At 32.8% G+C, this 22,355-nt stretch overlaps 2 protein-coding genes across 2 annotated transcripts; both read left to right on the plus strand.

Moving 5' to 3' along the window:
• The first annotated feature begins 1,687 nt into the window (after window positions 1-1,687).
• LOC124938627 (class V chitinase-like) lies at window positions 1,688-2,857 on the plus strand. Its single transcript, XM_047479104.1, has 2 exons — window positions 1,688-2,744; window positions 2,829-2,857. Exons 1-2 carry the CDS (start codon window positions 1,688-1,690, stop codon window positions 2,855-2,857), a joined length of 1,086 nt encoding a protein of 361 aa, XP_047335060.1.
• Window positions 2,858-21,172: 18,315 nt separating this feature from the next.
• Window positions 21,173-22,355, plus strand: LOC124938647 (class V chitinase-like). Its single transcript, XM_047479128.1, has 2 exons — window positions 21,173-22,229; window positions 22,327-22,355. Exons 1-2 carry the CDS (start codon window positions 21,173-21,175, stop codon window positions 22,353-22,355), a joined length of 1,086 nt encoding a protein of 361 aa, XP_047335084.1.

Below are 22,355 nucleotides of genomic sequence, written 5' to 3' on the forward strand. Positions count from 1 at the left end.
ACTGAAGTTGTGTGCAACTTCAGTTGGTCTTCTTCGCTAAGACACCGCATGGAAAGCCGCCATCGATCGAGAGATGATGAAGTAAGTCTCCAAGTGGGAGATTGTTGAGTTATGGAGCCTACACTTATAATAAACTCTACAAGTATTAATTAGAGTTTATTGGATTTGTATTTGGTTTTGGGCTTGGACCTGACTAAGAGTTATTTAGGTTTATTATCTGAATGTTCAATAAATATATGATTATTAAGGGTTTATAAAAAAAGACAGAATTTTAGAGATATAAAGTGTGAGGCAAAAACTTTGTATTCCTTCTTCTTCATAGTGAAATCTGGTGGTGGGTGAAGTGGATGTAGCTCAATTTGAGTGAACCACTATAAATCTGTGTGTTCTTGTGTTTTATTTCTTGTGTTTTTTACAGATTGTTTTTCAAGTAGATCGGATTTGGGAGATACAAATCCTAACACAACAATAATAATATAGAGCATAAAATAAAATACGGGTTAAGAAAGAAAGACAACAAACCTATTAGTTCAAATTTAAATGAATGAATTATTTTATATTGAGAATTATTAACATTTTTTTTACCCAAAATTGAAAGAAGAAAAAGCATAAAGTCTTTGCTTGCAGATATAATGGGTTGCAACCTTTTGACAGTTATTCGGTTTGACAGTTGCGATCGAGAAGAAAATAGGAATCAAACTATGCCTTATACCTAGATTTTGATCGCTTCTAAAATCTAAGAATGAATTAGTTAGGTTCCTTTAATTTAATTGTGTTACTTTACTTATACCTAGACAATCTAGTGTTATAAAAACAAATATAGACGAACTCACTCATTAGCATTGACATTTGATTAACTAGTTAATTTTTAATTAGTCACCCTGTAGATATGTATATATAGTTTTAAAATAGTAATTATAATAAAAGGCACTATGGTTAATTTAAAAAATATGTATATCTGTACTGAACTTTGTTATAATAATTAAGAAGAATTCATAGACATATAATAAAATTAAATTTGATTGTAAATATATAGGTGATAAATGATGATGATGAAGTGGTGTATTAATTGATTAATACTTACAGTTAGCTAGCGTGACAAAACAAGCAAAGCATATTCATTGAGAAATCATCAAATTAATTAATTCTTGTTTTTAATTTGAAGAAGATGAACCAATATATATATATAATAGCATTATCAATATAGTCACTAATCTTAAAAATAATCACTATTTTACATACCCTTAATAATAATGAATGGATAGAAGACAAATAAATTAAAGGGTATGTTAATTTAATGGAATGAATTAATGAATGTAGATGACAAATACATGTATAATTAATTAATGTGTAATTAGTACTTGAGGGAGGTTGTAAACATACACACATTATTATACATGTATTCATCATCTACAATATTAATTAATTAATTTAGGGTTTAATTAGTTTATAAAAAAATGATTGATATATAATGAATAATAAGAACAAGTTGAAGTAATTAATTAAAATGAAGATGTATGAAATGTTACTAGCTAGCTAACTAGCTAGTACTATATATAAATAGTGAGCTAGGTTAAGGGATCGATATAACTTATAGAAAGCAAAGCAAAGCAAAGTAAAGCAAAGCAAAGCAAAGCAAAGCAAAGCAAAGCAAAGCAAAGCAAATTAAGTAATTAAAATCAGATCGATGGCATATCCGGTTGTGAAAGGAGTGTATTGGTTGGGTGAGAGTGAATTCCCTATCTATAAGATTGAATCAAATCTCTTCACCCACATCTTCTGGAGTTTTGCGAATCTCGATCCGAAAACCCACGAAGTCTCTGTTGATGTAACAGCCGACACATTCACGAATTTCACAACAACTGTCCGGCAGAAGAACCCTGATGTGAAAACATTGATCTCTATCGGAGGTCCAAAAGCGGACGTATCTGCTTTTGTTGCCATGGCTAGCAATGGCGACGCGCGTAAAAAATTCATTGATTCCTCGATCAAGTTGGCTAGGGATTACGAGTTCGATGGCCTCGATCTTGATTGGGAATACCCAGCAAGTGAAATGGAGATGACAAACTTTGGGCTGCTTGTTCAAGAGTGGCGGGTAGCAGTGGCTGTGGATGCTGGGAATCCCACTAAAGAACATGCATTACTTCTCACAGCAACGGTTTCCTCCGCATCTTCTATAAAAATATTAAACGACAAAGATGATCAGCCGCGCTCCTATCCTTCCAAGATAATAAACCACGACTTAGATTGGATTAATCTCAAGGATTACGACTTCTATTCTTCCAAACTGGAGGGCGACAAAACACGCGCACCCGCGGCTCTCTACGACCACGTCGCTAACTCTGACCTGAGTGGGAGTAGCGGAATCCAAGACTGGATCCAAGCTGGGGTCAAACCGCAAAAATTGGTTCTCGGGATTGCCTTTTATGGCTACGGTTGGAAGCTAAAGGATCCTAATACTCACGGCATTTTGGCCCCGGCAGATGGTCCCGCGCCTTGGACCGGCCTTAACGGCTCAATGGAGTACTACCATATCAAGGCTTTTATCAAAAAAAACAATGCAACCACTGTTTTCGATACTAGTTTTGTCACCGATTATTGTTACAAGGGTAAGACCTGGTTCGCCTACGACGGCATTCAGAGTGTCAAACATAAGGTCGCTTATCTTAAGGCCCAAGACTTGCGTGGTTACTTTGCATGGCACGCTGGAGCCGACGACCTAAATGGAGAGCTTTCCGCCGCGGGTATAATAATACTAATTACCATTCTTTTTTCTTTTTTACCGATCATTACATTTAATTAACAATTATAAACCTATTTTCTTGCAGCTTCACAAGCATGGGGTACTGGAGCTTAATCCATAATTTAAGGTCAAACTAACAACACAACGATCACAAGTACTTCGCCTCTTCAATTTCAAATAAAACTCCTCCACTTAATATAGTAATTAAGAGTGGATCGACGTTTCTCATGCCGCGTGAATAATAAGTTCCAGCTTTTGGAGGTGTTTATACCTACCCATCACACCGTTGGATTCATTCTCTTGTTGTTTTGAGTTATTTCTTGTATGGGTGGAAAATTGCAATCTATTGAAACTTGAATTTTATTTTATCAAAAAACTTCATTTCTATTTATCCAAACACATATTTAAGACAAAAATTATACTTAATTAGTATTGAAATATAGAGTAATCAAATTAATGAATATATCAACATTTTAAAATACAAATTATCGAAATGTCGCTAAAAAAATATTAAAAAGCAAATAGCAAATGAAAAGGCGTCACTTAGTTAATTAAACGTTTGTTCGGCGCTTATACATTTTTTTTTCTAGCGCTCTATTATGTGCGTCACTATGTTTGTCATCTATATATGTTACATTTCCCAACAAATTAGAAAACCCACCATATTTTGTTTTCCTATCTTTTTCCCTCTCTTATTTCTTTTCAATTTTTTTATTATACATACAATATTCTTTATTTTGTTATTGGCCTTGAATTAATTCAATATACTTATAATAACTTTTATGGGTAGCAGAGTAAGCATTGACTATTGTCTGTCACATTCTTTGAAAATGCAAGTAAACTCCTATAATTATATATATAATTAAAGGAATGACTGATAAAGACAAAAATCACAATATGAAATTTTCAATTCATACATTTTAACAATAATTTTATTTTGATATTTTTTCAAATTATCAAAACTCTAATTTATGAATAATTCTTGGGTCGAATGTGTACAATAAAATTACGGATTTTATTTATGTTATGAGTGTAAACACAGATTTTTATGCTACAGTTCTAAAGTTAAGAGAAGAGCGTTGCTTAGTCTTTACCAATGGACCCAAATTATATTATAATATAATTAATACATAAAATTATATTATAATATTAGTTATTCTCTCATTATAATGACTATCTTCTTGCCTAATTATCCAACACCATATCCTTATTTCTAATGTCAAATGCACGACACGAAAACACGACTCGAACCACAAACGGAAAAATGAAAAATCAGGTTAGCTAGGATAATGTATTTTCTGATTGGGTTCTAAATCAGGAGACACGTTTGACCCGATTAAAAAACGGGTCAAAATTGAATCGATCTCAAATGTCCCAACGTAGACCGCTAACACGTTATTTGTTTTTTCTAGGATTTTTGTTTTTCCTTTCTACTCACTCTTTTTTAGAATATTTTATAGACGAATTTGTTATTTAACATTATTATTTTTTATGTCATTTTAATATGAAATAAAGATGTGATATTAAGGGTTAAAATGAATTGGGTTCGAGTTGAATCAGGTCAATCACATCGGGATCGGGTCAATTACAAATAAAGTTCAGGTTCAAATTAGTATCGTTTAACACCATAATCAGCCAATCTGACCGACCTGAATTGTCACCCTTACTCATTATTTCTATGTCTATCACTTTTTCTCATCTAGTATTTTTAATATCCTTAATTTTTTATCCCTCTCAAAAACATGTAGTTAAATTTGGTGTGACACTTAATGAGTCAAAATTACTCTAATCTTGTTAAGTCTCACACTTGGATTCGAGAAAGTCATTTCTTTACCTCATTTTACTAGATTTTAGAGGACGGAAAGTTACATGACTTAACCAATTATCAACATCAATAAAAAAACAAATTCTAGGTAAATCCCAATTTGGTTTCTCATCGCGTTCACGAGATTCGAGAGAAGGGTATATAACTGGGTTAAACTTGGGTTAAACTTTCTAGTTGAGATTTGTCAAAAGATCTGATATGCTAATAACCATACATTTTTTTTTCTTTAATCTAGAATTTAATTAAATACTTTTATTTAATATATTAATTTATTGGTTAATTTTTTCACTTTATCTTAGAATTTAAAAATTAGTTTATGAATTAAATTATAGAGAATAACTGATTTTAAATAATAATACTTTAAGTTTAATTATATAATTTTATAATGTTGTTACGTCTTAATATTTTATGATTAAGTTTAATTAACGGAATAAATTATAAACGATAATGATGGAAAAAGTTTTCGAAAACAGAAATAGGAAGCTTGTAAAAACAAACATAAAAGATATTATACAAGACATTAAAATAATTATTAGAAGGCGTAATTTTTTAACTAATTGAATAAAAATAATTTTTTTTAAACTTTTTATTTATTTTTGTATGATATGCATATAGTAGTTAATTTACAATTTATATTAATATTTTGATATAAAATATAAAAATCTGTTTATATAGGAGTTGTTACAATTTTATTTTTTATTAGTCGATATATATTTTATTTTTTACAAGTTTATAATTAGTATAATTGTTGTAATTTGAAATTTGATTATACGAGATCGATACAGTGAACTAATTATTAAATATAAATTCTTTAAAATGATTTCGTGAACATTCTAAAATTTAAAAAATATATATTTTATATAATGTGGGGGTTAAAATGATTGTTTAATATACCTAAAAGAGTAAATCATAAACAACCAAAAACACTAAAACAATGTCATTCCAACCCAACAAAGCAAAAAAATCTTAATGGTGAAGGTTCTTGCAATTTACCGCTTCATGCTCCCGTTCCAGCTATGGTGTTTAGCTCTGAACCCTTACCTGAGAGGTTCCATTATTTACTTTGAGATGAGACCCCATGATTGTTGACTGATCCGGATGACGAGTTGTCCTCAGGATCAATAATTTTTCGAGTGGTCTGGTCTGTATTAAACACTGTGCAATTAAAGAACACACTTGAGTCTCTTGGTTTTTCAAATTCCCTTTATTAAGTGTATTTATAATCTTTACATATTCTAACATTTCAGTTTCTCTTTTTTTTTTTTGTATAAATTCATACTCTTGTAAATGTAATAACACACTAAAATACATTATTAATCTACAACAAGTTCTTGCTTACTTATCTTATCTATCTTGATATCAGAGCCATTATTTGGTTTTAACAAACCACTATATCCATGACATCTTCTTCATCTTCTTCCGCTTCAACCACTCATCTCTTCCACAATCTCACATCCATTAAACTCGATCACAAAAACTTTCTTATTTAGAAATATCAAATCTTACCTACCCTAAAAGGTTATGGCCTCTATCCATATGTTACTGAAACTAATTCTGCCCATGAAGCCTTTCTCCAAGCCGATGCTGCTGACGGATCTAGTGTCCTTACACCAAATCCTGCTTTTACTATTTGGGAGGAATAAGATCAGAGGATCCTTTCATGGCTTCTCTCCACCCTTTCAGGATCCATCCTAGCCCAAGTGGTTGTTGAATCATGCACTACATCTAAAACCCTTTGGTCTGCTTTAGAATGCACATTCGCCTCTCAATCTCAAGCTCGTCTAATGCAGTTTCGTCTTCAACTTCAAACGGTAAAGAAGGGCTCACTCCCGATGGCTGAATATTTACAGAAAATAAAATCAATCATCGATAGTCTCGCTGGTGCTGGGTAAAACATATTTTAGTAAAATTTAATCATTTATGCTTTGGGAGGACTAGGTCCTGAGTACGAATCTCTCACTGTAGCGGTAATCACTCGCACCGACCCCATCGCCATCGAAGACCTCCAAGGAATGCTTCTTACACATGAGATTTGCCTTGAATCACTCCACTCTAACTCTCCAACCGCTAAACTTCCTTTTGGATCGAGAGGGATTTCGAAACCATCCCACTTCCAACGATCGTGATGTTCGATCTCCTCTATGAGTGATTATAGTGTAGAAAATGAAACTGTCAATAGATTGAGCTCCCATAATTCTAATGGATATCAAATAAATGGGCCTTCAAGTTCATCTAAATTTTCAAACTTCGAGCGGGCTTTTACTATCTGGTCAGGATATCCTTCTACTAATGGGCCTTCTATTTTGGGTCGTGGGCCTCGTGGGCCCAACAGAAATAAAATACAATGTCAATTGTGTGATCGTTTTGGTCATGCGGCTAATGTTTGTCGATCGGGTCTGTTTTATAAGATTTGCAACTTTATAGGTCATTCGATTGAAACTTGTCGACGTCGTCAAAATCAAAATTCAACGACACACTCTGCTATGATGGCTACACCTTCTTCTGTTTATGACTCAGCTTGGTATCCCGACTTTGGTGCTACTAACCATCTCACGACGAATCTTGACAATCTTAGCATCTCAACTCCATATAATGGTACATAAACTATTAAAATGGGAGACGGTAACCCTCTTTCTATTTCTAGTATTGGGCAATCATTCATTCCATGTTCCAATAAAAATCTTCATCTACGTAATATATTACATGTCCCATTAATAACCAAAAATATTCAAAGTGTTTCCAAATTTTCGGCCGATAATAATATCTTTTTTGAATTTCATCCAAATTATTGTATTGTCAAGGATCAAGTCACGAAGATGGAACTCCTTCGCGGCACACTTAAAAATGGGATATATCGCCTAAACTCAATCATCAACCCTCCGCCCACTCATCAAGCTCTTATTGGAACTCGTTCATCAGCCAACTCATGGCATCATCTTCTTGGACACCCTTCATCATCAACATCAACCTTTATTATGTCTTCTTTTAATTTACCTAATATTGGCAACAAGAAATTAAGTTTTTGTGAATCTTGTCAATATGGAAAATAACACAAAATTTCTTTTCCTATTTCTCTATCTCGTTGTAAGTCTCCATTAGAATTAATACATTCTGACGTTTAGGGTCCTGCTCCTCTTTTCTCTACTAACGGTTTTCGATATTTTGTCCATTTTATTGATGACTACAGCCGCTTTACTTGGCTATATCCTATCTATAGAAAGTCTGATGTCTTGTCAACTTTTATTAAATTTAAGACACTTGTTGAAAATCAATTCAACACATCTATCAAAACTCTACAATCTGATTGGGGAGGCGAATATAGGAGTCTAAAATCTTATCTTGAAACTCATGGCATCCAACACCGTCTAACATGCCCTCATACAAGTGAACAAAATGGTGTTGCTGAACGCAAGATTCGCCACCTTACAGAAATGAGTATCACTCTTCTTGCTCATGCTTCTATGCCCTTATCTTATTGTGATGATGCGTTTTTGACAAGTATGTATCTCATTAATCGTCTTCCTTCAAATGGTAAGCCTCGTCAATCTCCCTTTGAAATTATTTTTAATCGTCCTCCAAACTATTTATTCCTTAAAACTTTTGGATGTTCTTTCTTTTCGCTCACTCGATCATATAACTCTCACAAAATTGATCTTCGAAATCTAAAATTGATCATATAACATTGTTGGTGCTCTTCAATATTTGACGCATACTTGGCCTGAACTAGCATTTGTTGTCAACCGTGTTTGCCAATTCATGCAGTCTCCTACCACCACTCATTGGTCTGCAGTAAAAAGAATACTCTGCTACCTTCGTCATACTCCTCATCATGGACTTCTCATTCGTCCATCATCTTCTCTCGATATATCTGCCTTTTCTGACTCCGATTGGGCTGGTTGTCCGGACGATTGTCTTTCCACAACTGGCTACTGTATATTTCTTGGTGACAATCTTATCTATTGGAATTCAAAGAAACAACAAGTTGTTTGTTCGGTCTAGTACCGAGTCTGAGTATCGAGCTCTAGCTCATACCACTGCTGAACTCATCTGGCTCCAATCCTTACTACGTGAACTTTGCATCTCCCCACTTCAACCTCTCACTCTATGGTGTGACAATATTGGTGCTACATTTCTGTCGGCCAATCCAGTTTTTCATGCTCGTACGAAACATATAGAGATTGATTTTCACTTTGTTCGCAAACATGTTGCTCAGAAATTTCTTTTCATTCGATACTTACCTACTAATGATCAAATTGCCGACATCCTCACTAAAGGATTTACATCAAACCGATTTGCTTTATTACGTAACAAACTCACAGTGTGTGCCTCCCCGTTTCGTTTGAGGGAAGGTATTAAAGACTCTACAATTAAAGAACACACTTGAGTCTCTTGGTTTTCATATTCCCTCTATTAAGTGTATTTATAATCTTTACATATTCTAACATTTCAGTTTCTCTTATTTTTGTATAATTTCATACTCTTGTAAATGTAATGACACACGGAAATACATTTATAATCTACAGCAAGTTCTTGCTTACTTATCTTATCTAACTATCTGGTACGGTGTTGTCGTTGGTATTATGGTACTTCTCTTAACCACCAGGTTTTCATTAAGGACTTATTTAATACCCCTCGACGCTGAAGTTTATCCCCCACCGTCTAAGATCGTCTCGATTAAAAAGGTAGAAATGCAAATAATTTATTTTCCTAAAGAGCTTGTCTAGTACCACCTATACCTAAAAAGCATCTCAAGTAATTAGGCGGGGGACAGAATTCAATCCTGCAATCTTCAAGTCATGAGCCTGATGAGTCGACCAATTACTCTACCCCTTTCCCTGATCTTTATTGAACTATTCGATCTTAGGTTCCCGTCTTTGGTTGCTTGTTCGGGATACAATCGACGCCAGTTAAAGAGGCAGAGTAGGCCCGATGTCACTTCCTTGCAATCATCGGGAATATTAAAGCAGTTTTTATCTTGTATCTTTGATTTCCTGGCATTCCTATCAAAGATAGGGAACTTGCCAATTACAAAAGCATACGGGGAGATTAGACAGTAGGGAACCGAAACCAAGAGCTAAACATATGCATGGGCCTCCAACTCTTTTGTGGGCTTGAGGGAATTTTGGAATCTTAGAAGGCGGATTACCAACTAACCCCAACCCAAAAGTAAGGTGATCAGTCATACTCCCTCGAATGCCTTTGCAGTTAGAAGTAGAAAGTGATAATACCCTCATTGTAGAGGGTACAAAATTGATCTCCGACTGAGAAAATAAGAAGTTCGATTGACCGCGATTACTAAATTGGAATTCACCAAAATTAAAGCAAACGAAAAAAAAAGACATTTATACAAGGATCAGAAACAAACAACAAACAAAATAAAACTATACCCTTCATTGGATCTACAAAATTATCCCGACCATAAAATAGAAACCTTTCAGCAAGATTGCAAAGTCCACAACAATAATAACATAGAGAATAAAATAAAATATTGGTCAAAAAAGGACAACAAACCTATTAGTTAGAATTTAAATGAATAAATTATTATATATTGAGAATTGTTAACATTTCTTCTATACCCAAAATTGGAAGAAGGAAAATGCATAAAGTGTTTGCTTGTTTGCAGATATTAGAAGAAACCTTTTTATTTTTTTATTTTATTTTTACAGTTATTAAGTTTCACGGTTGCGATGGCATAAAAAATTGGAATCAAACTATGCCTAAATATATAGTTTTGATCACCTCCTAAATCTAAGAATTAAGCCGACTTTAATTTAATTGTGTTATTTAATTATACCTAGACAATCTGGTGTTATAAAAACTAATATAGTTGATTCACTCATTAGCATTGACATTTGATTAATTAGTTAATTATTTAGTTTGTTAATCACCGTGTGTATATATATATATATATATATATATATATATATATGTATATATAGTTTTAAATTAGTAATTATAATCAAAGGCAGGATGCTTAATTTAAAATATATATAACTTTACTGAACTTTAATTTGTTATAATAATTAAGAAGATTTCATTCGCAGGTACAAAAATATTAATTACCATTCTTATAATTTTACCAATCATTACATTTAATTAACAATTACAAACCTCTTTTCTTTTATTTTCTTGCAGCTTCACAAGCATGGGGTACTGTAGCTTAATCCATATTTTAAGGTCAAACTAACAACACATGCAATGATCACAAGATCGCCTCTTCAATTTCAAATAAAACTCCTCCACTTAATATAGTAAGAGAGGACGTTTCTCATGCCGCGTGAATAACAATATTGCACTGGTTCCAGCTTTTGGAGGTGTTTACACTTGCCCATCACACCGTTGGAGTCATTCTCTTGTTGTTTCGAATTATTTCTTGTATGTGTGGAAATTGCAATTAGTTGAAACTTACATTTTATTTTATCAAAAAACTTCATTTCTTTTTAACCAAACACATATTTAAGACAAAAATTATACTTAGTATTGAAATATAGAGTAATAACAATAATGAATATATCAACATTTTAAAATACAAATTATCGAAATGTCGCTAAAAATATTAAAAAGCAAATAGCAAATGAAAAGGCGTCACTTATTTTCTAGCGCTCTATTATGTGCGTCACTATATTTTTATTCAATATATTAATTTAGTTGTTAATTTTAATTTACACTTTATTTTAGAATTTTAAAATTAGTTTATGAATGAAATTATGGAAAATAATTGATTTTAAATAATAATATTTTAATTTTAATTATATAATTTTATAAATGATGATACGTCTATAATATTTTATATTTAAGTTTAATTAACAGAAAAAATTATAAACAATAATGATGGAAGAAGTTTTTGAAAACAAAAATAGGAAGCTAGTAAAAACAAATATAAATTAAAAGATATTATATGAGATATTGAAATAATTATTAGAAGGCTTAATTTTTTAACTAATTCAATAAAAACAATTTTTTTTAACCTTTTTATTTATTTTTGTACGATGCATATAGTAGTTAATTTACAATTTATTATATTAATATTTTGATATAAATTATAAAAATCTGTTTATATAGGAGTTATTATAATTCTATTTTTGATTTGTCGATATATATTTTATTTTTTACAAGTTTATAATTAGTATAATAGTTGTGATTTGATATTTGATTGATACGAGATCGATATAGTGAACTAATTATTAAATATAAATCCCTTAAAATGATTTCGTGAACATGAATATCTTCTAAGATTTTAAAAAAATATATATATTATATAACGAGGGGTTAAAATGATTATTTAATATACCTAAAAGAGTAAATCATAAACAACCAAGAACACTTAAACGAGATCACTCCCAACTAACAAAGCAAAAAATCTTGAATGGTGGAACAGATCCACCAAAAAGCAAATTGAAAAAAAAGACATTTATACCATGATCTGAAACAAACAACAAACAAAAGAAAACTATACCCTTCATTGGATCTACTAAATTATCCCGACCACCAATTAAATAGAAACATTTCAGCAAGATTGCAAAGTCCACAACAATAATAACATAGAGAATAAAATAAAATATGAGTCAAGAAAGAGGGACAACAAACCTATTAGTTAGATTAAATGAATGAATTATTATATATTGAGAATTGTTAACATTTTTACTGTACCCAAACTTGGAAAAAGAAAATTGCATAAAGTGTTTGCTTGTTTGCAGATATTGGGACCAACCTTTTTTTTTTTAAGTTATTAGGGTTGACAGTTGTGATCGCATAGAAAATTGGAATCAAACTATGTCTAAATAGTTTTGATCACCTCCTAAATCTAAGAATTAAGGAGATTTAATTTAATTTTGTTACTTTAGTGTTTTTTTTTTTGGTGAAAGACGATGTAACGTGAATATAATAAAAGGCATAAAACAAAAGAGTTACATGAGCTCAAAGAAAATCAGAATAAAAACAAAGTGAATTAGGTAACAAACAAAAAAAAAAGTTACTTTAGTTATACCTAGACAATTTGGTGTTATAAAAACAAATATAGACACTCACTCATAAGCATTGACATTTGATTAAGTAGTTAATTCTTTAGTTGGTTAATCACTCCATATATATATATATATAACTTTACTGAACTTTGTTATGATAATTAATTAAGGAAAATTTACATACATGTAATAAAATTAAATTTGATTGTAAATAGGTGGTAAATGATGATGATGAAGTGGTGTATTAATTGATTAATATTTACAGTTAGCGTGACAAAGCAAGCAAAGCACATTCATTGAGACATCATCAAATTCTTGTTTTTAATTAGAAGAAGATGCACCAATATATATAATAGCATTATCAATATAATCACTAATCTTAAAAATAATCAGTAATCTACATACCCTTAATAATAATAATAATAATAATAATAATAATAATGAATGGATAGATAGAAGACAAAGATCAATTAAAGGGTAAGTTAATTTAATGGAATGAATTAATGAATGTAGATGACAAATACATGTATTCATCATCTACATTAATTAATTAATTTCATTAAATTAATGAGGCGAAGCCGGTTGGGAGAATTTATTTAGGGTTTAATTAGTTTATAAAGAATGATTGATAATGAATAATAAGAACAAGTTGAAGTAATTAATTATAACTAAAATGGAGATGGACGCGCGAAATGTTACTAGTACTATAAATAGAGAGGTTAAGGGAATATAACTTATAGAAAGCAAAGCAAAGCAAAACAAATTAAGTAATTAAAATCAGATCGATGGCATATCTGGTTGTGAAAGGAGCGTATTGGTTGAGTGAGAGTGAATTCCCTATCAATAAGATTGAATCAAAACTCTTCACCCACATCTTCTGGGGTTTTGCGAATCTCGATCCGAAAACCCACGAAGTCTCTGTTGATGAAACAGCCGACACATTCACGAATTTCACAACAACTGTCCGGCAGAAGAACCCTGATGTGAAAACATTGATTTCTATCGGAGGTCCAAAAGCGGACGTATCTGCTTTGTTTCCATGGCTAGCAATGTCGGGGCACGTAAAAAATTCATTGATTCGTCGATCAAGTTGGCTAGGGATTACGAGTTCGATGGCCTTGATCTCGATTGGGAATACCCAGCAAGTGACATCGAGATGGCAAACTTTGGGCTGCTTCTTCAAGAGTGGCGGGTAGCAGTGGCTGTGGATGCTGCGTATCCCATTCATGACTATATTGCATTACTTCTCACAGCAACGGTTTCCTCCGCATCTTCTATAAAACATGATAAAGAGGATCGGTCGCACTCCTATCCTTCCAAGATAATATCCGACAATTTAGATTGGATTAATGTCAAGGATTACGACTTCTATTCCTCCAAACAGGAGGGTGAAAAAACACACGCACCCGCGGCGCTCTTTGACCCCGTCACTAATACTAACGTAAGTGGGAGTCACGGAATCCAAGATTGGATCATATCTGGGGTCAGACCATATAAACTGGTTCTCGGGATTGCCTTTTATGGGTATGGTTGGAAGCTAAAGGATCCTAATAATAACGGCATTTTGGCCCCGGCAGATGGTCCCGCGCCTAGGACCGGCCTTAACGGCTCTATGGAGTACAACTATATCAAGGCTTTTATAGGCAAAAACAGTGCAACCACTTTTTATGACCCTAGTTATGTCACCGATTATTGCTACCAGGGTAAGACCTGGTTCGCCTACGACGGCATTTCAAGTGTCAAAATCAAGGTCTCTTATCTTAAGGACCAAAACTTACGTGGTTACTTTGCATGGCACATTGGGGCCGACGACCTAAATGGAGAGCTTTCCTTAGCAGGTACCAATTACTATTCTTATTCCTTTTTTTTTTATTAATACCATTCACTCATTCATTCATTCCATTACGATTACAACCCTCTTTTCTTTTCTTTTCTTTTCTTTTCTTTTCTTTTCTTTTCTTTTCTTTTCTTTTCTTGTAGCCTCACAAGGATGGGATGAACCTTAATCCATATTTGAAGGTCAAAGTAACAACGCCAACAACACACAAGCTCTCTCTTCAATTTCAAATAAAGCTCCTCCACTTAATATACTAAGGATGGTTTTAAATGCGTGAATAATAAAATATGATTTTCAGTTCCAGTTCTTAGGAGGTGCTTACGACCTGTTGTATACAGTTGGAGTCATTCTCTTGTTTTTAATTGTGTGGAAATATCAATCTATTGAAACTTTTTTTTAAAATTATTTATTGTTTGTGTGGAAATCGTAATATATTGAAACTTGTTTTAAACTCTTTCTTGTTTGTGTGGAAATCGCAATCGATTGAAACTTATTTTTTAATACACTCTTTAACTTAAACAAAATTATAAACATATTTATAAACTAATACATGTAAAATAAAAGGGATATGTTCAATCAAGCTGAGAAAGCTGAGAAATGATGATGGATCCACCAGAATTATCAGAGATGTTCGGTATATACCGAATATAAAAAAGAATCGCATTTCTTTGGGGGCCTTAGAGTCAAAAAGCCTACATGTGAAAATAGAAAATGAAATTATTAAAATAATCTCTGAAGCGCTAGTGATGTTGATAGCTACCAGGAAAAGTAATAATTTGTATTATTATCAAGTTAGTATAGTTAATGAAACAGCATGTGTATCAACTTCCGGGAGTAGTAAGGAATTAGAGGCAACAAAGATATGGCATATGCGATTGGGCATGCTGGTGAGAAATCTATGAAAACTCTTGTCAAGCAAGGATTGTTGAAAGGTACAAAAGTTTGTAAATTAGATTTTTGTGAACATTGTATTCTGGGAAAACAAAGTCGAGTAAAAGTTGACACTGCTATCCATAACACCAAGGGTATTTTGGATTATGTGCACTCAGATGTCTGAGGACCTGCCAAGACTCCTTCTCTTGGAGGTAGACATTATTTTGTTACTTTTATTGATAATTTTTCCAGAAGAGTATGAGTATTTACTATGAAGAATAAAGATGAAGTGTTTGAGATTTTTCTTAAATGGAAAACTCAAGTTGAAAACGAGACAAGAAGAAAGATCAAAATTCTCCAGACTGATAACGGTGGAGAGTACAAGAATAATCTATTCCAGAAGTTATGTCAAGAGTGTGGCATAGTTCGACACTTCACAGTCAGAAAAACACCACAACAGAATGGAGTATCGAAACGTATGAATAGGACATTAGTGAAGAAAGTTCGATGTATGTTGTCTAATGCTGGGTTAGACAGGAAATTTTGGGCAGAAGCTGTGTCATACACTCAATATTTGATAAATCGGCTACCATCATCTGCACTTGGTGGCAAGACTCCATTAGAGGTATGGTCTGGAAAACCTGTAACTGATTATGATTTTTTGCATATTTTTGGTTCTACTGTATATTATCATTTAGTTGAATCAAAGCTGGATCCACGAGGAAAGAAGGCTTTTTTTATGGGATTTACTACAGGAGTTAAAGAATATCGCCTCTGGTGTTTGGATGCAAAGAAAACCATTATCAGTTGAGATGTTATTTTTTATGATTATTCAATTTTGAATAAGATAACACTAGATAAGATTGATTGTAATCCGCAACTGGTGGAGTTTGAGCAGATAAAGATAAGCCCAACTATAAGTGACTCTCCAACGATAGACCCAAGAACCTTCAAAACAACGTGAATCAATTTCTTTGAACAGACCAAGACGAGTTATTAAAAAACCAGGTCGGTTTGTTGACATGGCGACCTATGCACTTCTAGTCGTAGATAATGTTTCATCCACTTTTTCAGATGTTAGTCAAAGTACTGAAAATGGAAAAAGGAGAGGTATATAGAAGATGAGATGCAATCTATTCAGAAGAATGAGACATGCAAGTTAATGCATCTACGAAAAAGGAAGAAGGTTATTGGTTGTAAATGGATCTTTGCTAAGAAAGAATGATTTCTCGAAAAATTTGATGTTCACTACAAGGCAAAATTGGTAGTTAAAGATTACGCACAGAAGGAATGAGGTGATTATAATGAGGTACTTTCTCCTATTGTTAAACACTATTCTATTGAAATTTTGTTGGCCTTGGTAGCGCATATGAATTTGGAGCTAGCTCAATTAGATGTGAAGACCGCAGACATACACGGTCATTTGAACGAGGAAATATACATTTATCAACCAGATGGATTCAAAGTTGCTGATAAAACAAAAATGGGTTTGCAAGTTGAACAGATCATTGTACAAGTTGAAGCAATCGTCTAGACAATTGTACAATAGACTTGACAAGTTTATGATTGAGCACAAGTACACAAGAAGCAAATTCAGTTCATGTGTGTATTTGCGCAAACTGCAAGATGAGTCTTATATTTATTTACTCTTTTACATTGATGATATGTTGATAGAATCATAAAGCCAATATGAAATTCAAAAATTGAATTCTCAATTGGGTAAAGAGTTGGAGATGAAAGACATGGGAAAAACCAAATCTGAACCTTGTTTAGATTTGGTAAACATATTCCGTGTTTGAGTCGGCGCTGAAGAGAGCCAATTGGAAGCACTGAAAAACTATTTTTAATATTGAAGATTAGTATTTGGATATTGTGTCAAGGTGGAGATTTGTTGTTTTTGACACAATTAGAATCCCACATCGGAAGATGATCGGAGTAAAAAAAGTTTCTTAGTATATAAAAGAAACTATATTCACAATTAGAATAAATCTCACATTGGAAGATGAAAGGAGTTGGGGAAGTTTCTTAGTGTATAAAAGAAACTCTCCCCTCTTTGGTTTATTGCACCCAATATTTTTATCTCTTCTTCCTTATTAATTGATAGCCTTAATGCTCGTAGACGTAGGCAAGATTTTGGCTGAACTCCGTTATCAAATTCTGTTAGTGTGTTCTTTCAGTTGTTTTCTTCTTTTGTGTTTCTGTTAGGGTTTTTTCTAATAATATACTTATTTTCTTTTTGAGTTTATTACAACCTAGTTCTCACATCTCACAACTTTGATGAGTTAATCCATTCTTCTAGCCTAACGGAAACAAGAGATGGATATTTGACATGCATCTTGAGACGCCTTTCAATTCTATCATCTTGGAGGTGTGATTTCCTTGTAGGAGTCCACTCTGGATCAGGGAATTCGTCTCCTAAAAACATGTATGCCATTCTCTAAAAGTTCCGCTCTAGCGAGGTATATTTTGGTTATTGCTGATTATTTTTTGCACTTAAATCCTTCGACTCCTTAATTAATAGGGTTCTTTTCCTTTCCCCCTGTATTGTCTGATTTTACAGCTAAATTTATTAGTTGCAACAAAAGTGGGTGAGGAAGGACTTGACATCCAAACCCGCTGCCTTGTTGTGCGGTTTGATCTTCCAGAAACCATGTGTAGTTTTATACAGTCCAGAGGTCGTGCACAAATGTCTCACTCGGAATATGCAATTTTGGTGGACAGGTTTAAAAAACTTTCTTACTATTACCTTGTTGAATTTGTTTCTTCTCTTGGACCACATTAAGAGTTTGTTTAATTTAGTTATTTTTTGAAAAAACAAAGCAACTTATTGGAAAAAAAACCTTGATTGATGAAAAGTTGATTATTTGGATTAAATGGTTAAAATATTCTTTGTATTTAATGTTTTAAAATGTTATTAAAAATAAAGTAGGGATATTTTATTTAATGATTTGAATTATTTGATTGATGATGAGATAATCCCTTCAGCAAATGAGGCATAATTATCTTTTTTGACATATTACTGCAGAGGCAATACAAAGAAGATGAACTTAGTAGATAATTTCAAGAAACAAGAAAATGAAATGAACTGGGAGATTGCATCTAGAACATCACCAATTGCAACATTTGTTGATTTTGATGAAAAAGTTTACACAGTTACTTCCACTGGTGCTACTTTGAGCTGTGGATCAAGTGTGTCATTACTTTGTGCTAAACTTCTTCGAGATGAGTATGGTTTCGTTCTCTTCAATCATTTAATGTAATTGTTTATGCTTGGACATTGATCAAGCAGTTATACCATATATGACCTATTTTTTTAAACAACCAAAACTATCCAAACAAATCACATAATTATCCTAAACGATTATACATGATCCAAACACGAAATCGAAAAGAAAAAAAAGACTTGTTTCTAAATAGGCTCATAATCTACTCCTTCTAAGTTTGGGGGTGAGTTTTATGGAAAACAAGAATTTATTAATTGTAAATTTTTGAAATGAAAAGTTTGTAATAATGAAGTTATTGCGAATTGGGACCTTTCACAATTCAATAAATACAATTTAGGGTTATAATATTAAAATTGATTGAATTGTATGTTCCAAATTCTCATGGAGGTGTTTGACATTCTTCAGATATTTCATTCCCCAATTGAAGTTGTTTTACTTTGATGACACAAACGGGATTGTCTGCAGTATAACCTTCCCTTCCAATTCACCAATTCACGAGGTTGTTAGGTCACCACAAGTTTCAAGAGAAGAATCTAAGAAAAATGCTTGCTGAGCTTTGACAGATTATCTCTTGTCAGAGCAGGATGATGAAAATGAGAATTGGACGACTTTCTCGAATCAGAATCAGAAAGCTCAAATGGTTAGACAGAACCAATACCACATTTAGATTAATCTCTTTTATTTGTTATAACTTTTTTTATTCTTGTTGTAGATCCAATGTTTCGACGAGAGCTACATGAGATGATTGTTCCGGATTTATTGAAGGAATCATGGAGTCTGTTAGATAAATCTGTTTCTCTCAATTACTACTATATAAAGTTCATTTACGTTGGTAGAACCCGCAAGAGCGTTGAAGAGTTATGAAAAGATATTGTATCGGATTGCAGCGCCCTCGCGGGAACGTGGAGAAAAATTCCAAGCACGAAGCAGAACTAGAATATCTACAGGAACTGAAATTCTGTTTTTTGAACTCACTAGAATTGAAAGCATTGTAATCAGATAATTCATTTACGTTTTTAGCTTTTCTAGCTTTTATTCAGAATGTTACGACTTCAAAATCATTCTAGAACTGTCTAGAATGATCTCTTAAACTCGTGGTTTTTTTTCCCGTTTTTGAGAATTTTTATTGAAATGGCGCTAAGTCATTTTTCCCCAAAAAAAAATTATATAAATCTTTTTATATATCCGGTATTAAAATTATATATTTGATTTGTCTATATATTTCTTTTACAAGTTTATAATTAGTATAGTTTATGTAATTTTATATTTGATGGATACAAGATCAATATTAAATTAATTATTAAATATCAATCCCTTAAATGATTTCGTGTACATGAATATCTTCTAAGATTTTTTATAAAAAAGATCATATAACGGATGGGTTAAAATGAGTGTTTAATATATTTAAAAGAGTAAATCCTAATCAACCAAGAACACTCAAACGAGTCACTCCCAACCAACAAAGTAACAAATCTTGAATGGTGGAACAAATCCAACAAAAAGCAAATAGAAAAAAGACACTTACACGAGGATAAGAAATTAACAAACAACAAACAAATTAAATAAAACTAAACCCTTCAATTAGAGCTACCAAATTATCCCGACCACGAAAAAATAGAAACTTTTCATCACGATTGAAAGTCCACAAAATAATCACAACAATAATAATATAGAGCATAAAATAAAATACATAGATTAACTTGCAGATATTGGTCGCAACCTTTTGACAGTTGCGATCGAGAAGAAAATAGGAATCAAACTATGTCTTATACATAGATTTTGATCGCTTCTAAAATCTAAGAATGAATTAGTTAGGTTTCTTTAATTTAATTGTGTTACTTTACTTATACCTAGAAATATAGACGACTCACTCACTAGCATTGACATTTGATTAACTAGTTAATTCTTCTACTCCCAAAATTTATATTTATATATGTGTTATATATATATATATAGTTTTAAATTAGCAATTATAATAAAAGGCAGGATGCTTAATTTAAAATATATACAACTTTACTGAACTTTGTTATAATAATTAAGAAGAAATCATAGACAAAAAATAAAATAAAATTTGGTTGTAAATAGGTGATAAATGATGATGAAGTGGTGTATTAATTGATTAATACTTACAGTTAGCTAGCGTGACAAAACAAGCAAAGCATATTCATTGAGAAATCATCAAATTAATTAATTCTTGTTTTTAATTTGAAGAAGATGAACCAATATATATATATAATAGCATTATCAATATAGTCACTAATCTTAAAAATAATCACTATTTTACATACCCTTAATAATAATGAATGGATAGAAGACAAATAAATTAAAGGGTATGTTAATTTAATGGAATGAATTAATGAATGTAGATGACAAATACATGTATAATTAATTAATGTGTAATTAGTACTTGAGGGAGGTTGTAAACATACACACATTATTATACATGTATTCATCATCTACAATATTAATTAATTAATTTAGGGTTTAATTAGTTTATAAAAAAATGATTGATATATAATGAATAATAAGAACAAGTTGAAGTAATTAATTAAAATGAAGATGTATGAAATGTTACTAGCTAGTACTATATATAAATAGTGAGCTAGGTTAAGGGATCGATATAACTTATAGAAAGCAAAGCAAAGCAAAGTAAAGCAAAGCAAAGCAAAGCAAAGCAAAGCAAATTAAGTAATTAAAATCAGATCGATGGCATATCCGGTTGTGAAAGGAGTGTATTGGTTGGGTGAGAGTGAATTCCCTATCTATAAGATTGAATCAAATCTCTTCACCCACATCTTCTGGAGTTTTGCGAATCTCGATCCGAAAACCCACGAAGTCTCTGTTGATGTAACAGCCGACACATTCACGAATTTCACAACAACTGTCCGGCAGAAGAACCCTGATGTGAAAACATTGATCTCTATCGGAGGTCCAAAAGCGGACGTATCTGCTTTTGTTGCCATGGCTAGCAATGGCGACGCGCGTAAAAAATTCATTGATTCCTCGATCAAGTTGGCTAGGGATTACGAGTTCGATGGCCTCGATCTTGATTGGGAATACCCAGCAAGTGAAATGGAGATGACAAACTTTGGGCTGCTTGTTCAAGAGTGGCGGGTAGCAGTGGCTGTGGATGCTGGGAATCCCACTAAAGAACATGCATTACTTCTCACAGCAACGGTTTCCTCCGCATCTTCTATAAAAATATTAAACGACAAAGATGATCAGCCGCGCTCCTATCCTTCCAAGATAATAAACCACGACTTAGATTGGATTAATCTCAAGGATTACGACTTCTATTCTTCCAAACTGGAGGGCGACAAAACACGCGCACCCGCGGCTCTCTACGACCACGTCGCTAACTCTGACCTGAGTGGGAGTAGCGGAATCCAAGACTGGATCCAAGCTGGGGTCAAACCGCAAAAATTGGTTCTCGGGATTGCCTTTTATGGCTACGGTTGGAAGCTAAAGGATCCTAATACTCACGGCATTTTGGCCCCGGCAGATGGTCCCGCGCCTTGGACCGGCCTTAACGGCTCAATGGAGTACTACCATATCAAGGCTTTTATCAAAAAAAACAATGCAACCACTGTTTTCGATACTAGTTTTGTCACCGATTATTGTTACAAGGGTAAGACCTGGTTCGCCTACGACGGCATTCAGAGTGTCAAACATAAGGTCGCTTATCTTAAGGCCCAAGACTTGCGTGGTTACTTTGCATGGCACGCTGGAGCCGACGACCTAAATGGAGAGCTTTCCGCCGCGGGTACAATAATATTAATTACCATTCTTTTTTCTTTTTTTTACCGATCATTACATTTAATTAACAATTACAAACCTCTTTTCTTTTTATTTTCTTGCAGCTTCACAAGCATGGGGTACTGGAGCTTAA

This window comes from Impatiens glandulifera, chromosome 1 (genome assembly GCF_907164915.1).
Source record: "Impatiens glandulifera chromosome 1, dImpGla2.1, whole genome shotgun sequence".
Taxonomy (NCBI): domain Eukaryota; kingdom Viridiplantae; phylum Streptophyta; class Magnoliopsida; order Ericales; family Balsaminaceae; genus Impatiens; species Impatiens glandulifera.